This window comes from Nipponia nippon, unplaced genomic scaffold, assembly GCF_047370975.1.
Source record: "Nipponia nippon isolate SJK-2023a ecotype South Korea unplaced genomic scaffold, ASM4737097v1 scaffold_1, whole genome shotgun sequence".
Taxonomy (NCBI): Eukaryota; Metazoa; Chordata; class Aves; order Pelecaniformes; family Threskiornithidae; genus Nipponia; species Nipponia nippon.
In genome coordinates this window covers 17,898,872-17,916,708 of record NW_028262290.1, presented here as the reverse complement: position 1 = coordinate 17,916,708, position 17,837 = coordinate 17,898,872, and the positions used below count along the sequence as shown (strand labels likewise).

General features: G+C 35.7%; 1 protein-coding gene across 1 annotated transcript in view; it reads right to left on the bottom strand.

The window, feature by feature from the left end:
* The window catches only part of CSMD3 (CUB and Sushi multiple domains 3), a 746,059-nt gene that overhangs the window by 300,022 nt on the left and 428,200 nt on the right, over positions 1-17,837 (bottom strand). Inside the window, exons 16-18 of the mRNA XM_087747332.1 lie at positions 16,902-17,096; positions 7,468-7,606; positions 2,184-2,371 (exon numbers count right to left, since the gene is read on the bottom strand). Of these exons, the coding sequence (XP_087603458.1) occupies positions 2,184-2,371; positions 7,468-7,606; positions 16,902-17,096 (522 nt within the window). The remainder of the gene's footprint in view (positions 1-2,183; positions 2,372-7,467; positions 7,607-16,901; positions 17,097-17,837) is intronic.

Here is a 17,837-nt window from a genome sequence, read left to right as displayed (position 1 = left end):
AAAAATGGTAAAGACGTATATTTTCAGTGTTCTCTGATAGTGTAAATTTAACTTTCATTCTTCACTAGTATAAAAAGAACTGTGGGGATCAATTTTAGAAAAAAGTGATTTTATAATGAAATTGAAGAGTTCCTTTATAATGAAACTTCAGATTTCCTTTCCAACTTTTTTAATTGAAACATTTTGATATAAGGATGTTTATAATAAATGCAGCTTTCCTCTTTTTGCTGTTCACATTCCCAAAGTGTAATTTCATTATTCATTTAGCCAATAATTTTAAGAATGTAGTGGTTTCTGTTGGCAATATTAATCTAGTTTTCCTGATGTGTAAGGATAGTCGCCCTTTAAACATCAGAATGGATGAGAACTTAACAAAATCATCACTTCTTCACAATGCAGAAGATGATAGAAATGGAATTACGTGGGTGAAGGTTAGGAAAGTAAAGAATTTTGGGAAAATAATAGATTTTTTGCAAAAAACAGCCAGAACTTGACATTCACTGGAGTTCAAATCAGCCCAAATTTTAGTTGGCAAAGTCACCTCCACATATATTGTATTTAATATCCTTATCATTAGTGGTTAGGAACAGTTAAAATGGCCAGAAATAATGTAAAAATTTAAGAACATCTGAAAATTACTTGGGGGTAGTTCCAACAAGTAGGAGTATGAAACAGGGTAGTTCCAACAAGTAGGAGTATGAAACAGAAATGCATAGATAACAATGTGCTCATGACCTTTACTAACCAAATTAGACAGTGATTACAGAACGATATTATTTCACATGAAAATATGACTTATTACAGCAAAGGTATATTTAGAAACACAAAAAGTAAATGACATGATAATATATCAACTTATATGAATTTTAAGAATTCATAAAATATGAAATCTTACAGAATCTTTCTGCAGAGTAGTTTATATGACTACAATAAGGGAAAAAGAATACTTCTGTATGTCAGAGCAAATCACATATGCAGATTTTTAGATCCCTAAAAATCCATAATCAAATAATTCCATAGCTTGATTTTCAGATTATTAGTGTAAACTACATTTGCCATTATCTTCAGTTAGAGCTACAGGTACATCAATCAGGACAATAATTCAGGTATTTGCTTAGATTTTCATAATCTTCCTGATCTCATGCAGTTTTAGAATCATAGAGCCATAGAATTATAGAATCGTTTAGGTTGGAAAAGACTGTTAAGGTCATCAAGTCCAACAGTTAACCTAGCACTGCCAAGTCCACCACTAAACCATGTCCCTAAGTGCCACATCTGCACGGCTTTTAAATACCTCTGGGGATGGGAACTCAATCACTTCCCTGGGCAGACTATTCCAGTGCCTGATTACACTTTTGCTGAAGAAATTTTTCCTAATATCCAATCTAAACCTCCCCTGGAACAACTTGAGGCCATTTCCTCTTGTTTTATCACTTGTTACTTGGCAGAAGAGACCAAGAGCTAGCTCACTCCAACCTCCTTTCAGGTAGTAGTAGAGAGTGATAGGGTTTCCCCTCAGCCTCCTTTTCACCTCCAGTTTCCTCAGCCACTCCTCATAAGACATGTGCTCTAGACCCTTCACCAGCTTCGTTGCCCTTCTTTGGACACACTCCAGCACCTCAATGTCCTTCTTGTAGTGAGGGGCCCAAAAGTGAACACAGTATTCAAGGTGCAGCCTCACCAGTGCTGAGGACAGGGGGACAATCACTTCCCTAGTCCTGCTGGCCACACTATTTCTAATACAAGCCAGGATGCCATTGGCCTTTTTGGCCACCTGGGCACACTGTTGCCTCATATTCAGCTGGCTGTCAACCAACATCCCCAGGTCTTTTTTCCACCAGGCAGCTCTCCAGCCACTCTTTCCCAAGCCTGTAGTGTTGCGTTCTACACACGCAAAAATGCATTTTATAAAAGATAAGATTAACAAGACATGAAAACAACATCCAGAAGAAATGCTTCCCATTCCCATCTTCTAACTCTTAAGGCATGGAGCAGTACAGCAATAACATTAATTTGTAAGTGACATTACTGGTCATCCCTTTTGTAGGTTTCCATCACTAAATCTTTCTCTGTTTGAGAAATAACAGGAATTTACCAAAGATGACAGTTTTGCACCTTTATATATTTATGACTAGGATCAGCTTTGATGGGGAAATCAAATAATACAATTCAGAATTACTTACTTTCATAGTGAATCTTGAATCCATTGTTAGAACGACTGTTATCAGTTGTAAAGAGAAGATAAATGAAATTGCTACTGCTAAACAGGAATTGTGGGACCTGTGTACCATTGTAAGATCCCAGAAGTGGAGATAATAAATTTGGTCCATCGTGAACTTCCAAAACATCATAATTGAGTTCTGTCTGAAATCTGGAATTGAGGAAACACACAGAGGCAAAAATATAAGAAGCAGTTAAAACAAATTCAATAAACCCATACAAAGTAAACCATGTTTTAAAACTATGCTCCTTTCCTGATCATATTCTTTTAATTATTTCTCCACATATCTATTTTACAATATCAGTATAATAGTATTAATTATCCTATATAATTAATACAACAATCAAATTTCAGGTTAATGCCTTAGTAAGATGAGACATAAGTTTAAACTCCTTGAGCTCGTTTGTATTGCAGGGAAGAAAAGCCAGAAACACATAGTTTGTTAACAAAAATTAATATTACTTGCATATACTATTTTATAGCACAAAATTGTTTTTCTTTTTGGAAAAAATAAGTAAATATTATATAGGATATGTTGATGCATTCTTTTATTATATCCATTCCATTTGGCACAAATATCATCAAGGTACTTTATATTATCAAAGAATCATACTCTGAGCATCTATCCTTAAAATCATCTATAAGCAGGGACAGAATTACTTAAGTCTGCTCTGAGACTCCACTGACTTTGTGCCAGTTAAGGCTCAGTCCAAAGTAGTGGCAGAAGTTATGGCAAAAAAATTAAAAAATCCTATTTAGAAAGCACTATAAAGCAAAATGCCTGTTTAGAGACAGCATGTGTGCTCTCTCTGTCAAGGAAAAACAGTGTCACAGTGCTGCTGGATATCTGTTTGGTTATCTTGTTTCAGATGGTATCAGCAATCGCAAACACCTGTTTGGTATTTTGACAGTGGTTTCTCTCTTTCTTGCTATGACAGACCTTACATCAATCATACTGCTTTAATGGACTCTGATGGATTATTGAAAAACCCTTTCAGAATTAAAAAGAAGCAATTAACAGCAGCATTCTACAAGGACCCTTCAGATATTCCTAATTCTCTCTCCGTTTCACTTAGATCCCTAATTTGGCTTTGTGAAATCCATCCAAGGAACTGCATGACTAATGCCAATGTACTGAAGAACTCTGTATTTCAGTATTTATGTCCCATAAGTCTGAATCTGAAGGACTCTGGTGAAAGACAAGAAGCCAAATTAATCTCCAAAACATGTGTTTTCTTTTATCCATGTCCAGCTCCTATGAAATAACAGAAAAGATCACAGAAATAATGTAATAAGGAGTTATGGAAATGAAGCAGGATAAGCCTAGAAGTAGGAAAACTGAAAATTTCTTTTTTCACTAGTTCCCACATGAACTCACAATGATAAAAAGCTTCTAGGCAATAACTTGCTTTTTCTAGTACTTGTTTTTTCCACTAATCCATACAAAACAGAAGCAATCTTGGAAACAGATCATTTAGTCTTTCTCTGCTTTTTTAATTCCTTTAACAAAAGCATACTTAAGACAGAAAGTGTAAAGAGGCATTGACCTCAGAAATATAAAGCAACTATCAGGCCAGTCAAGACATGATGAAATAAAGTTGAGTCTCCAAAGAGACTCAGAATCCTCTCAGAATCCAGAAATCCTCTCATAAGTACTTGTTGCTCAAAGAGCACATACACCACCACAAACAGCAGAAAAATAAGGAGATGAAAAAAATGAGTAAGCACCCAGGGGAAAAAAAAAACGTGAGGACAGTTTTTTAGTGAGATGAGCTGAAAGAAATTTGAAGAGGGGATTACGTACAATGCCTTTGCTTGGTCATTTGGCTCAGAAAAGTGATCAATTTAAATTTAATTTATAACAGTGATGCTTATATATTTTTTCCTTGAATACCTTTCGTCTTGACAATCAACTTCTCTGACAGATTTACATATCACCTGGTTATTCCCTGGTGCGATAAAACAGTAGGGATTTATAGGAAACTGAATAAAAAATACTTTGTGCTCATGTAAGACCACTCCAATATTCTTTCTTACTTAACTAGCCACTATTCTTAAATTAACTTGGACGGCTTCTTATGGAGGACTCACAAAACTTCATTCAAGCAGAGAGGATTGAAACAAACTTTAACACAGGAGGTGACACACACTTTTTTATCTTATTTGAACAGATAATGCTGCTTTAATATTTACAACATGCATCTTTATTTCTGAGACACCCTATCAACTCAATGCAGTGCCAGGATACGAGTAGAATATCCTGCAGCACAGTGTATACTCATTAGTCATATGTGACTAGTACTCCAGTCAGTAGTTTGCTGATTAACATTCCTAGTATTTAAATACTCATGATTAGGCTTCATGATAAGCACTTAATTACAATGAAGAATGGCACTCACATTTCTCACTTCTATCGTTTCAATTCAGCCTAAAAAGCTACTGATTCATAACAGAATTCCAACAGATTATTGTAGCTATGCCTGTACAACAGGAGTAATGTCTTTAGAGTATACAAGCACAATCATAAAACAAAGTATGAAAAAGTTATTATGAAACCTCTGAAAGCACAAAAAATAATAGTTATTATTATTTGCTTTGTCTGTAGATCTCTTTCTTTTCTCCTATGTTTCTGGCTCCATGGCACAGAAACACTTTAGCATGGCAGTCGTAGAATGCAGTACCTTGCACATATGCAATGTTATAAGAGAGAAGCCCTAGGAAGATAAGAAGATGAGAGATTAAAAGGAAATAAAATACTGTGCAAGTGATAAACTACTGTGCAAGTGATAAACTGGTGTAATGATAAGGTGTCACTCTGCAGGAAATGTATATTAGTAAGAACTGTTCCCTTCTTCTTAGAAAATCCAAAAAGAAAGGATGTAAAGATTCTAGACATGTACTATAAATGTTTTACCCTGACTGAGAAATTAAGAAAAAAATCTTTCAAATAACTACACATATTCTGGAAGTCTTAGTATTTGAACCAAGAAAGGCTAGAAAAAGTATTCCTCTTTGTTTTTCAGGACAAAGGTGAAATGTAAAGAACTGGGCAAAATATGAATTTTTTTTTTTTTAACCAAATGGGAAAGCCATTTGGCTATAGTTTTAAATGTGTATATTTCAGGAAAATTAACCTTCTTTCTTAAGAAAGTCCAACTGAAGATTTGCAAGCAAAAGGAGCAGAACAAGGACAGTCAGACTAGAATGAATCATTAAAAAGAAGCTAATGTATGAATGTCTCAGACTGTAAATTTAAATTATGTGAAAAATAATAAAGTCTAAGTCAAAAAAACTAACATCAGTAGTTTACAAAATGTTTTCTTTCAGTACACTATGAAGATTTATTTCATTATTTGGTTTATGCAATAACATCCAAACATGTAATTACATATCTAAGTGCATTTGTGTGAACCTATATAGATGTATTTTTTACATGTATTATTTTTTACATGTATTCCTGCATAGAAGCACAAAAGCATACACACACCTATATACAAGTAGGACCTCTCTGGATTCACCTTGGTGCCTCTGAGCTATACGCATATCAGTCCAATTTATGTCAAGAAACAAGAGTGTCAAGAATATGCAGCAATGCAAAAAGAAGTGTCATAATGTCATAATGACATTAGGTTATAAAGAAGGTAGGAGCTCTTTCTGCGATCTGAAGAGACTTGCTCTTACCTACAAGAGTAATAGAGGTTGTGCAGTTTTATGACAAGGTGTTAATGCATTACAAACAAAAACTGTACACAAGAGACTGTCAGATTTAAGGAAACTCAGGTGCAAAGGAAGAAAATCCAGCTGACATAGAATTTTGCAAATAAAAAGGCAAATGCCTTTCACTTTGAAATGACTATCCACACCAAATCTTTAGTTGAAAATGAAATGTTGAATTAAAAATAAATTATTTGAAATTATTTTTTCTTTTCAATAACTTGCCTTAATGAAAGTTCCAAAGTTTTTATTTTTCATTTTGATTTACAAGACAATGAAGACTAATAATTTTCTTTTAATTTTGAACTAATATGAGTTTGATTAATTTCTGCAAGATGGAGTCATTAGTTTTTCTTTTGTATTTTAATTAACAAAAATTTCATAAAGCTTCATTTTAAACTGATGTGCAAGACTGGTGATTTTAGAAGACTAGCTTTCATTTGATGTTAAAGATGGGAAATACCTTTGAAGTGTCCACATTACCCGTCCTCTGATTGTATACAATGTCATGTGATCACTCTATTATAGTGTAAACTATAGTGCTAAAAAATTGTTTTAAACAATCTTATCACAATGAGAAATTTTGCTAAGAGAGGATGGTAATTTTCATACCGTGCTAAAAATAGCTTTTGAACTGTATTAAAATGAAGTGATATCTTCTGTTTTAAGTTGTGTGATCAGAAGTAGTCAAAATATATTGCATAAATAGCACTTGAAAAGTACTTGCATGATATTTGTGCGCAATAACTTTAATCATCAAAGGCCCTTTTTTCCTGGATCATCATCTAACTTTATTAATATTTACAATTAAGAAGAATTTAAAATATCCTTGAATATATGTAGAACATGTAGCATTTTTTAAATTACATTTCCTGTTTTGCTTTCTCATAAAGAGCTTAAACGAAACATCCATGTCTTGCTACCATGAGAAATTTTAAGGTCCTCAGCACATTTCAATCCTTGGAATCAGGAAGGGACCTAAGTAATAGGCAGTAATGTAGGAAAAGTAGGATGCTGTAGTAATTTGGGGAAACTGGAATTCTATCCTGAGAGCACACAGTCCTTTCACAAAAACAGATCAGCTGATTTGATAATTAAATATTCATGGTGGATAAAAATATGAATGCATTTAATTCAGTTTTCACAGTTGATTCAGATTTTCAGAGTTGAAGATTTCACAGGTTTGAGAGAAAAAAATTGCTTCATAAGTATAATTCATCATAGCAACATGGTTACAAGCAAATGAAACATGCTAATCTTTAAAAACAGATAAAATTTTTAACTGGGCCAGACAGGCTTAAATATATGCAAGAGGGTAGGAATTTCAAAAACTTTTCAGCATATCAAAGTAGAAATTTCACTAAAGATAAAATTTATGCTCTGAAGGCACTAAGGTGTTTTGGAAATTCCTACCTAATAATACAATTGCTTGATTTTAGACAAGTGCAAATTAATGTTATGACAGACCTAATAAACTCCTGCTTCTGGGTAAAAATTGGAAAATATTAAATATGAAAAATATTAGCCAAGACCTTTCAAATGTAATTTTGATAGAGTGTCCTGGTTCAGCTTCTATCACCCACTCACAATTCAATGAATCTTTATAATACCCTGGCCAGCCTGGAGAGAGGATTACTCCACTGGGAGATGAAAAATGCCCACCACATGGAGCTAAAAATGAAACAAAGAGAAAGGTATAATAACACAGACTTATTATATGTAATTCACAATTATCACTTTCAATATAGGACATTTATACTGAACAAAAAAAAAAAAAATCCAGTTGCAGGAAGATGCAACAAAACTTTGAACCTTACAGACTCTGTGGGGTTCAGAATTAGATGGAGACAACTGAATTAAAACCTCAAAAAGATAAAATAAACTGTTCAATAAGTTCTGACAAAGCTTTTTATACTGTATTCTTACAGGTACAATCTATTTTCCTGTAATAAAGAACATACATCAAAACACAGTGTTTAAAAAGTGTCATTACTTCTGCTTTTAATTGTGAGCAGAGAGATTTGAAATATTTGCAAAAGTTTCAGTTGAATATCAAGCTATAAACTAGTGAATTGTTATTTTAGCTTTGACATGAATCCACTGTCATATAACATACATTTTGCTTGTCATGTTGGCAGTTCAAATTCCTCATTTATGAAAAAGACATACTTACCGTTATTACAAGATTAGTTGATATTTTGAAGCATTTAGCAAATATATGTTAAATACTGTAATATATACATCTGCAAGTAGAATTACTAGAAGTAACATGTAGTTTTTCTCTCAGACATAGTGAGTAAATATAAGCTAGGACAACTGTATTAAAACATAATTGAACCCAAAGTTGTTGGCAGTCATATTTAAAGTTTTTCAATGGCTTAATGACATATTAATTACAGGAATATCTCCACAGCTGTAGGTATTACAAAGATGTAGAGTATTTCTTTGATAACAGTTCTTAAATAGTTGAAGAGAATCTGAGGTAGAATGAGGGAAGTTTCCATTAGCTGATCAGTGTCAAGATAGTTAGTCATAGGGCAGAAGAGAGATTCTCAGAAGTAATAATCATGTTTGACTGATGCTGATTTTAGCTATAGAGAGTGCTAGTCTACCACAAAGATAGTATAATCTCACAGGTGAGAAGAGTAAGAACCATAAGACCAATACTGCCAGAGGACAGATGTTTTAGGTTTAAGTCTTGCAAAGCTCTGTGCAGGTTTTTAATTTCATGCATGAATGCAAAACCATTACATCTGATGGATCTACATGTGTATGTAAAGTCAAGTGCATGTGTCATCAGACTTTTGTGAGATAATCTTCTCCTCAGTGGTATGGATGGGTGAGGAAAAGATCGCAGCAGTGCTTGGCATGTTTTGGTTTATTTGTTTTCAGTAGGAGATTGATATTCCCTAAATAGAGAAATTAATTCACAGAATTATCTTGAATTCTAGACATCTAAGAAATGCAGTAATTCCATCACTAGAAATGTTAATATTTTTAAAATAGGTAACAAATCATAATGTTTTTCTAGCAATTTAAAATATCTAGGATATCTTAGAAGAGAAAAGCATTACATAGAGAATGCTCTTAAACTGGTGACCACAGTCTCAAATGATGAGCAGTCTACAGTTTCTTTATTTTCAGGAATTGATGACTGTTTTATGGAAAATGAAATCTGCAGAATGTATTAGCTATTTAATTCAAACTTTACATTAAAACTGATTTTTCTGTCATAAATCTTTTTGATCACACCTGTTTATACGTCCTCTATGTGAGGCAAAGAAGAAAACTAACAATATACATTTCAGTGCCTTACACAAGCAGGCAGAAGCAAAATTCATCGCTTCCCCAAAATGTCAGCCATGAAGAAGTAGGTAGTACCTTTTGTGGACAATGCTAAATCATACAAAGCAGACAGTAAATTGAACCATTTACATCACTCTCTTTTCCATTACCATCTGTCATGTGGTACAGATGTGCACTGATACAACCTGGGTGAGAATAAAGATTTGTCAAAGACTTCTCAACAACACAGTATCAAACACTGAATATATCCATTATTCTAGACAAAGTCCTAATAAAACTACACATTTTTTCTGTGTTATATAAATAAGAATGAAATTAACTGGATAAGTGGATTTTCCAGTTTCAGCTTAAGAAGGTTATCAAGTACTAGTCTTATATCTCATTATGTCTGCTCATTGAGGAGGAGATGGTTTTCAGGGGACTCAAAACAAATATTTACTTGTTTATAGCTATATTTCCAAAAAATGTTCTGGCTATACGAATTCCACTTCTGGAGCGAGGGCACTGTATTCTGGAGAGCAGAACTTTTTAACACTACTGAGATGTAAAATGTATCAATGAGCAGATTCTAAGCTGCAAACTGCAGTAGAAAGTGTTAGGATTGGGTGCCTTGGAATTGAATGAAGAGATACCAGGATTAAACTAAGGATCTTTGTCACCTTAATCTTCTCTCTTGCACATGACATGGATATGTGCCAAGAGTGGGATTTGTTCATCTGTACAAATAATTAGAGAAGAACATGACCTTCAGTGTGTGTGTATATATATATGTATATATAAACTTTATTATACATAATAATCAAGTCATATGGTAACCTATAGACATCAGGAAAATACTATGTCTCCAGTTAGAAGTATGCTTAAAAACTTTGTTCTGATGAATATTGGTGTAAATACATTAGCCCATAGAACTATAAATGCATGGCAGAGTTATCATGAGTTTCATTGCTTAATTGCTAATTAAGGATTTGATGAAGCCCAAATTAGATTTGGTGAGCTTCTCAGGACCTGAACCCTCAGGGAATAAACATGTTTTCTAAAGGAAAATCTTACAGGATTGTTTTTTCTTTTTTGGTTTTTGAACATATTTGTTTGTTGTCAGTTTTATGACACTTTTCTAAACAAATTCACCAAATGACCCTGTATTTCACCAAGTTCACACACAGCTGAAATGATCAAGCTGGAAATTTTCCACTGAATGTCATTTTCTAAAGTGAAGGGTGAGCTTTCTTTGTTTCTTTGCCAGGCTCAGTGGACATATACACACAATTACTTACATCATAGGCATCTATATGTAGACAAAGATTTTTATTTTTGCTTAAGGTTTTCTTTTATTGTTGAATAAAGCATCCTAGTAAAGCACTGGAAGTGAGTTATACACTATGTGTATGGACTTTATAACTATCTGAATGCAAAAATTACTTGTCATTTATTTCTAAACACAAGCAAAAACTTTTGGCCTGTTACCAAAACACTTCAATATTCACTTCCAAAGCAAATGAGATCTGTTAGGAGACCTTCCGAAGATGATGAGAGATGATCGGATTAAAAGCAGTCCTGCAGAGAAGGACCTGGGATATTGATAGAAGAAAAATTGGACAGGAGCTGGCAATATGTGCTCGCAGCCCAGAAAGTCGATCATATCCTGGGCTGTGCAAAAAGAAGCACAGCCAGCAGTTCAAGGGACGTGACTTTTCGCCTCTGCTCTGCTCTTGTGAGAGCCCACCTGGAGTACTGCATGCAGCTATGTGGTCCCCAGCACAAGAAGGACATGGACCTCTTAGAGCAGGTTAGGAAGGCCACAAAAATAATCGGAGGGATGGAACATCTCTCCTATGAAGAAAGGCTGAGAGAGCTGGGATTGTTCCGCCTGGAGAAAAGCAAGCTCCGGGAAGACCTTATTACAGCCTTTCAATGTTTAAAGGGGGTTTACAAGAAAGACAGAAAGAGACTTTTTATCAAGGCCTGTAGTGATAGGACAAGGTATAACAGTTTTAAATTGAAAGAGCATAGATTTACATCTATGGAGGGAGCTGGCAGAACTGCTCACCAAGCCACTTTCCATCATCTATCAGCAGTCCTGGCTAACAGGGGAGGTCCCAGTTGCCTGGAGGTTAGCAAATGTGACGCCCATCTACAAGCAGGGCCAGAAGGAGGATCCGGGAAACCACAGGCCTATCAGCCTGACCTCCTTGCCAGGGAAGGCTATGGAGCAGATCATCCTGAGTGGCATCATGCAGCATGTATGGGACAACCACGGGATCATGCCCAGTCAGCATGGGTTTATGAAAGGCAGGTCCTGCTTGACTAACCTGATCTCCTCCTATGACAAGATGACCCACTTAGTGGATGAGGGAAAGGCTGTGGATGTTGTCTATCTGGACTTTAGTAAGGCCTTTGACACTGTTTCCCACAGCATTCTCTTGGAGAAACTGGCTGCTCACGGCTTGGATGGGCATACCATTTCCTGGGTAAAAAACTGGCTGGATGGGCAGGCCCAAAGAGCTGTGGTGAATGGAGGTAAATCCAGTTGGCAGACAGTCACAAGTGGTGTTCCCCAGGGCTCAGTACTGGGGCCAGTCCTGTTTAATATCTTTATTAATGATCTGGATGAGGGGATGGAGTGCAACCTCAGTAAGTTCACAGACGACACCAAGTTGGGTGGGAATGTTGATCTGGTGGAGGGTAGGAAGGGTCTACAGAGGGATCTGGACAGGCTGGATCGATAGGCCGGAGCCAACTGCATGAGATTCAACAAGGCTAAGTGCCGGGTCCTGCACTTGGGTCACAACAACCCCATGCAATGTTACCGGCTTGGGGAAGAGTGGTTGGAGAGCTGCCTGGCATAAAAGGACCTTGGGGGGGCTGGTCGACAGCCGGCTGAATATGAGGCAACAGTGTGCCCAGGTGGCCAAGAAGGCCAATAGCATCCTGGCCTGCATAAGAAATAGCGTGGCCAGCAGGACTAGGGAAGTGATTGTCCCCCTGTCCTCAGCACTGGTGAGGCCGCACCTTGAATACTGTGTTCAGTTTTGGGCCCCTCACTACAAGGAGGACCCTGAGGTGCTGGAGCATGTCCAGAGGAGGGCAACGAAGCTGGTGAAGGGTCTAGAGCACATGTCTTATGAGGAGCAGCTGAGGGAACTGGTGTTGTTTAGCCTGGAGAAGAAGAGGCTCAAGTTGAGCCAAGGGAGGTTTAGATTGGATATTAGGAAAAATTTCTTCACTGAAAGGATAATCAGGCACTGGAACAGGCTGCCCAGGGAAATGGTTGAGTCCCCATCCCTGGAGTTTGTTAAAAGACGGGTAGATATAGTGCTTAGGGACATGGTTTAGTGGTGGACTTGGCAGTGCTAGGTTCACGGTTGGACTTGATGATCTTAAAGATCTTTTCCAACCTAAACAATTCTACGATTCTATGAAATTGGAAAGGTCTTACTGTACTGTTGACAGCCATGTCTCTCTAATAAAAATAGTGTGAAATATACAGCATTTTTGTCCAAAGACATGACTATTTCTTAACTTTCTGTTTTTTTTTTTCACTTAATACAGTCTGCAAAGCATTTTGGTTGCTCATTTTGACAAAGCAGCACAGTACTTATCATTGTCTATATTATTCTCCTTTACTCTCCATTATAAAAATGGATTAATTTTGCTTTCTTTGATACACCTTCGAATTGAAGATCTTGAATTATTATACATTTGTCTGACCTTCATTTTTCTCAGGAGATTACCAAGCTCCTATATTTTTAAGGACATACTAGCCTATCTTTCTCTTACTGTGTGGGAAAAAAAGGTTTTCTAAAAGCTAGATAAAGTTCAGAATTCAATATGTTGCAAACATTTCTAAATATGCAGATTTTTTTTTTTTCTTCTCACTGATGTTTTTAAAATAGTGTTTCTCACCTTTTACCTTAAAGTCCCTTTGTCATACTACCTTCAGCAAACAGTACTGTTCAAACAACAAGGTATTTAAACTCATATTCACCTCAGCTACCAGAAGGTTAAGTCTACAGCATTCGTCATCCCTACATTTTATTGTATATAATCACTTATTTATATTCATAATACATGTGGAGCCTATAAACTACAAAATATATCAACAAGAATAGGAATACCAGATGGCCTTATTCTGAGCCAGTATACTACCATAGTTGGAATACAGTATTGCTAAACTTGTACAAAGCTCTATTTTCTCACAAAATTTACATGAAACTGTTAAAGATTATCTTTGGAATACAAAATTTAACTCTCTAACAAAAATACTCCTATGAAAATTACATTAAAAATAATGCCCATTATAAGGTTGCCTAAATTCGGAGTAATTTCTCTTTGTATTTGGGATCTGCCAATAACAGAGTGTTTTGCTGTTCTTTTGGTTTGGTTTGTTTTTTTTTTAAAGAAAATCTTTCTTACCTTTCCCCTGATTATGTTTCTTCTTGATGCCTTCAGTGCAAGATTCAACAGAATTTTTTACTTGACTGTCACCATCACATGTTGATTTCCTTGACACAGGAGTCCTTCCCTTCAAAATCGTTGGGTGACTGGGCTTATCTGAGAGAGCCTTGTTTTTTAGAAAATAAAACTCTCCAGTCATCTTGCTGAAGAATTTTTTCCCTGACCATTTTACATTGATTTTTCAGCCCCTGATCTTTCTTCCAGTTCTATTTGATGGTTGCCTGGCAGGTTCATACCCACTGTCAGTATGTTAAAACCAAAACACTAGAAATATAATATAACTAGAGACTGTCATCAGCTATAATCTCTTTGTCAAACACAGGTCTATGTCAAATATCAAAATCCAATCTTAGCTTGATCTAAGAATTCTCACAAAGTTGTTTCTATTTATTTCTTTATATAATAAGGTGCAGGAGTTGAGGCAGGAAATTTCCATATGTGAGTGTGAAGAAAGCTTTGAGAATGACAGGCTAATCACTGAACGTGTTGGAGATTCATAGTTTTAGACCCTTTTTTCAAGAGCTTATCACCCATGCTACAGAACAGCAGGATATTAAGCATTACAGGAGTTATGAAGGAAGACCAAGGTTAGATCTGCAACACAGGTACAACAGCATAGTATTACAAGAGATTATGGGAAAATCCTCCATATAACCCTCACACAGGAAGGATGAAAGGCACAAGGACAGGAATCCCAAATTCAAACGCAGCAGGGAACAGCAAAAGCAGGGCTGCTCCACTAGAGAAGAGAAGCCAGGAGTCAAGAATAATCACATAAACATGCACAGACAGAGGTAGTGCCCTCACCAGCAGAGTATCATCCAACTCCACCTGAGCAAGGTGAACAGGACTGGATTGGTGACAGAAAAAGGGTCTGGTGACAGCCAAATGACCATCAGATTAATGCAATTTGATGGGTTAGGTCTGAGGTCAAACTAGGAAGTCCCATGAGCACGCTGAGATCAGCAGAGAATAGGGCAGGAAATCAACACTCTTGCAGCATTGCTGGGGCAGGGACTGACAGCCCCAGGTTGAGATGAAATGGGATCCTGGGCCATGAGCAGGGCTGGGAGGAAGCCCCAGCAGAGGCTGGTCAGGATTACCCTGAAAAATAAGTATGCTGACCCTATCCATCTGCACCACATTTATTATTAAATGGTTCTCTCCTATATATTATAATAGCCAACATTTCTGCAGTGGAAGGAAAACTGCACAGCAGTCACATTCAGTGTGTCTTAGTCAGTATGTGGAGTTCATGCCTTTGACTTGATATACATGACAATGAAATTATGAGGTATGTGTAGGGCAAGCAAACTTCACCTTATATGAAATGATTATATGTTACAGGCAAATGCCAATAAAAATTCTGAACATCCCAACAGACAGAATTAATTTATTAGCTTAAAAATATTTTATTTGTCTTCAAATTTTATCTTAAATTTTAAAAATATATCTAATTCTGTACTTGATATATACATCTAATTCAAATATATGTGTCCCAACGTCTAGGATTGCAATATATGTTCCATTCAGAGTCTCAGACCACCACCTATGGATCAGATTATCTTGTGTATGGACTGACATTTTAAAATATTCCCATTAATTTAAGTTTTTAATGTAACATTGAGAATGCAACCTTATATTTTATTAACAGTGTTATACAGCTCCATGAACCTTAGAATAAAGCAAGTGCATTATAGCCTATACTAATCTTGTCTAGGGAAACTGACCCACCTTATATCAATGAAACAATAATAATTTATCATAGAAAGTAAACTGGATGCAAAGTGTATGATAAGGAGTTGCATTCATGTATTAAAATTAAGAAAATTTTGCTAGAAAGTCAGTTACATAGTGAAAACAAGAGCTAAGCTTTTGTTTAAAATAAAAAGTAACAAACTATAAATGAGAGATTATACCATTATTGATTAAATCATGTATTTTTACAAATCATGTATTTTTTAAAAAAATCATTACAAGCTACTGAATTAATTTTTTTTCCCCTTTAGGTGATGATGTCTTAAAATATAGACAATTAAAGAAGCAAAGATTATATATACCTGATATATCTATCAGTATAAACAAGTCCGAGGAAATATGAATAACACTGTTTTAGAGGTTGTGATGTATGAAAGTATTTAATTTCTATAAATAGGAAGATCAATTGCTAAGAGAATCTTCCCCAGTCTAGGTGTCACTGTGGGTAGAAGAAACATAAGCACTGCAACAGATAGCTAAAACCTCTCACGTTGTTTTAAATACCATAGCCAAAGAACTGGAAAGAGATCAACATCTTCATTCTAATTTAATATTGTAACAGCAAACATCACTGAGCACTCAAATGATTTTAGATTGTTCATCTGTCTGAAGTAGGAGGTCGATAGCTGTATTTTGAAGAAAATATTCTATCCAAAACTGGGTGAAAATAATTTAAAAAAAACAACAACAACAAAACCAAACCAAAACCAAAACCAAAAATCCAAACCAGACCCTTGACTGCTTAAGAACCTTGAGTGGCAAGTTGAACAAGAGATTTAAATGTCGAAGTTGAAGAACAGAAACCTTCAATATACTAAAATAAGGTTCAGTGAAAGCAGAAGGATTTTCTTATTTACTTCTTCCCTACTACCTCTTTCTCTTAGGTATTAACAAGGCCAATCATGATACAGATTGGACTGGAATTCAAAAATGCAGAGACGAATATTATTGGTGTATTGCTAGCACTGAAGCTCATTGTTTTAAACAGTTTCTCAAATTGGACGAATACATGCTTTAAAAAGAAAAAAAAAAAAAAAGGCAGGAGTGTTCCTTTCAAGCTTAAAATGTCTGGGAAATTGTAGTTCCACCAGTGCTAAATGAGAGCTATCTGAAAGTATGAACAGCGTAAACTATTCCTATTCCAGTCCTAATAAGTTTCTTAGGTGAGCCTTCATTGTTATAAAGGTTATATAGCAGTGCTTACATCACTGATGTTTATGCCAATTTTTTCCATGTTTTCTTTCTATCCTTATAACAGTTATGAAAAAAATTCTCTCCTGCAGACAGGATTTTAATAAAAGCTCATGCCTCATTAGACTCCTTTATTAAGGACTGGGTTTTACAGGAGCTTTTTGCTATCTGTTTGCAAAAATCTGAACTTTATTTGGTGAACAAAAGGCATTACATCAAGTTCTCCTGAATCAGAAAGAAATATTATACATACCTCCACACTTAGGAATAGGTCCACTCCACATTACTTTTCCATCCATCAGCATGCAAGTAATTGTTTCAGTTCCTTGTGTTTTAATAAATCCTTCCTCACATATAACAGAAATTGAGCTCCCCAGCTGAAAGTTGTCGCCAAAACGCCGAGCGTTGATTGGCACTCCAGGATCAGGGCACTCGTTATGTCCAAATGCTTTTCAAAAGACAAAGGAAAAGGAGGGAAGAAATAATGGGATAACTCTTGCAAGTAAGATAGCATTTTCAGGCTTTTATTCTGCTAGTAACAACAAACTATTTGTATTAGGAAACAATAAGAAACAAAAGCTTGACCAACAGCAGAAAATGTAAACTAGTACAAAAAAAATTGCTTAAAATACCATAAAGTTATACCAGCATGAATCTTAGTTTGGACAGCTAGGTGCTGGCAGATTTCAGTGATGGCTAAGTTCTCCTTTCCAACAGTCCATCCTGTCCAATGTTACAATGGGCCACAAGCATCCATCAGAAGGGCAGGGCAAGCATCTATGATATAATAGCTTTAGCAATCTTTGGTATTTTCAACTCACTGTCACATCCATTCGAGCCATACTGACCTCAGTGTGCCTGATATTGCCATAGTCTGGTTTATTTCTGTACTGAGAGCCAGTGAACAGCTACAAAAGGGGTGATGTTGGTGAAAGAAAGAAAACCTGAAACTGACCATATCATTATATTTAAGGTCAAAGAAATTCCTAGTATGTACAAATCCTTCCAAAATTTCAAGTTTATGGGCAAATTAAAAAATTATAATTTCCCTGTATATATCTAGATACTATAACAAAGATGTCCATGCCTTTTGTTACAGAATACACCTTACACTGGGAGAACAAGCAAGCTCATCTTCCTACCAGGAGTGAGCAAAGTCATATTTATAGCAATATAATTAACAGTTATG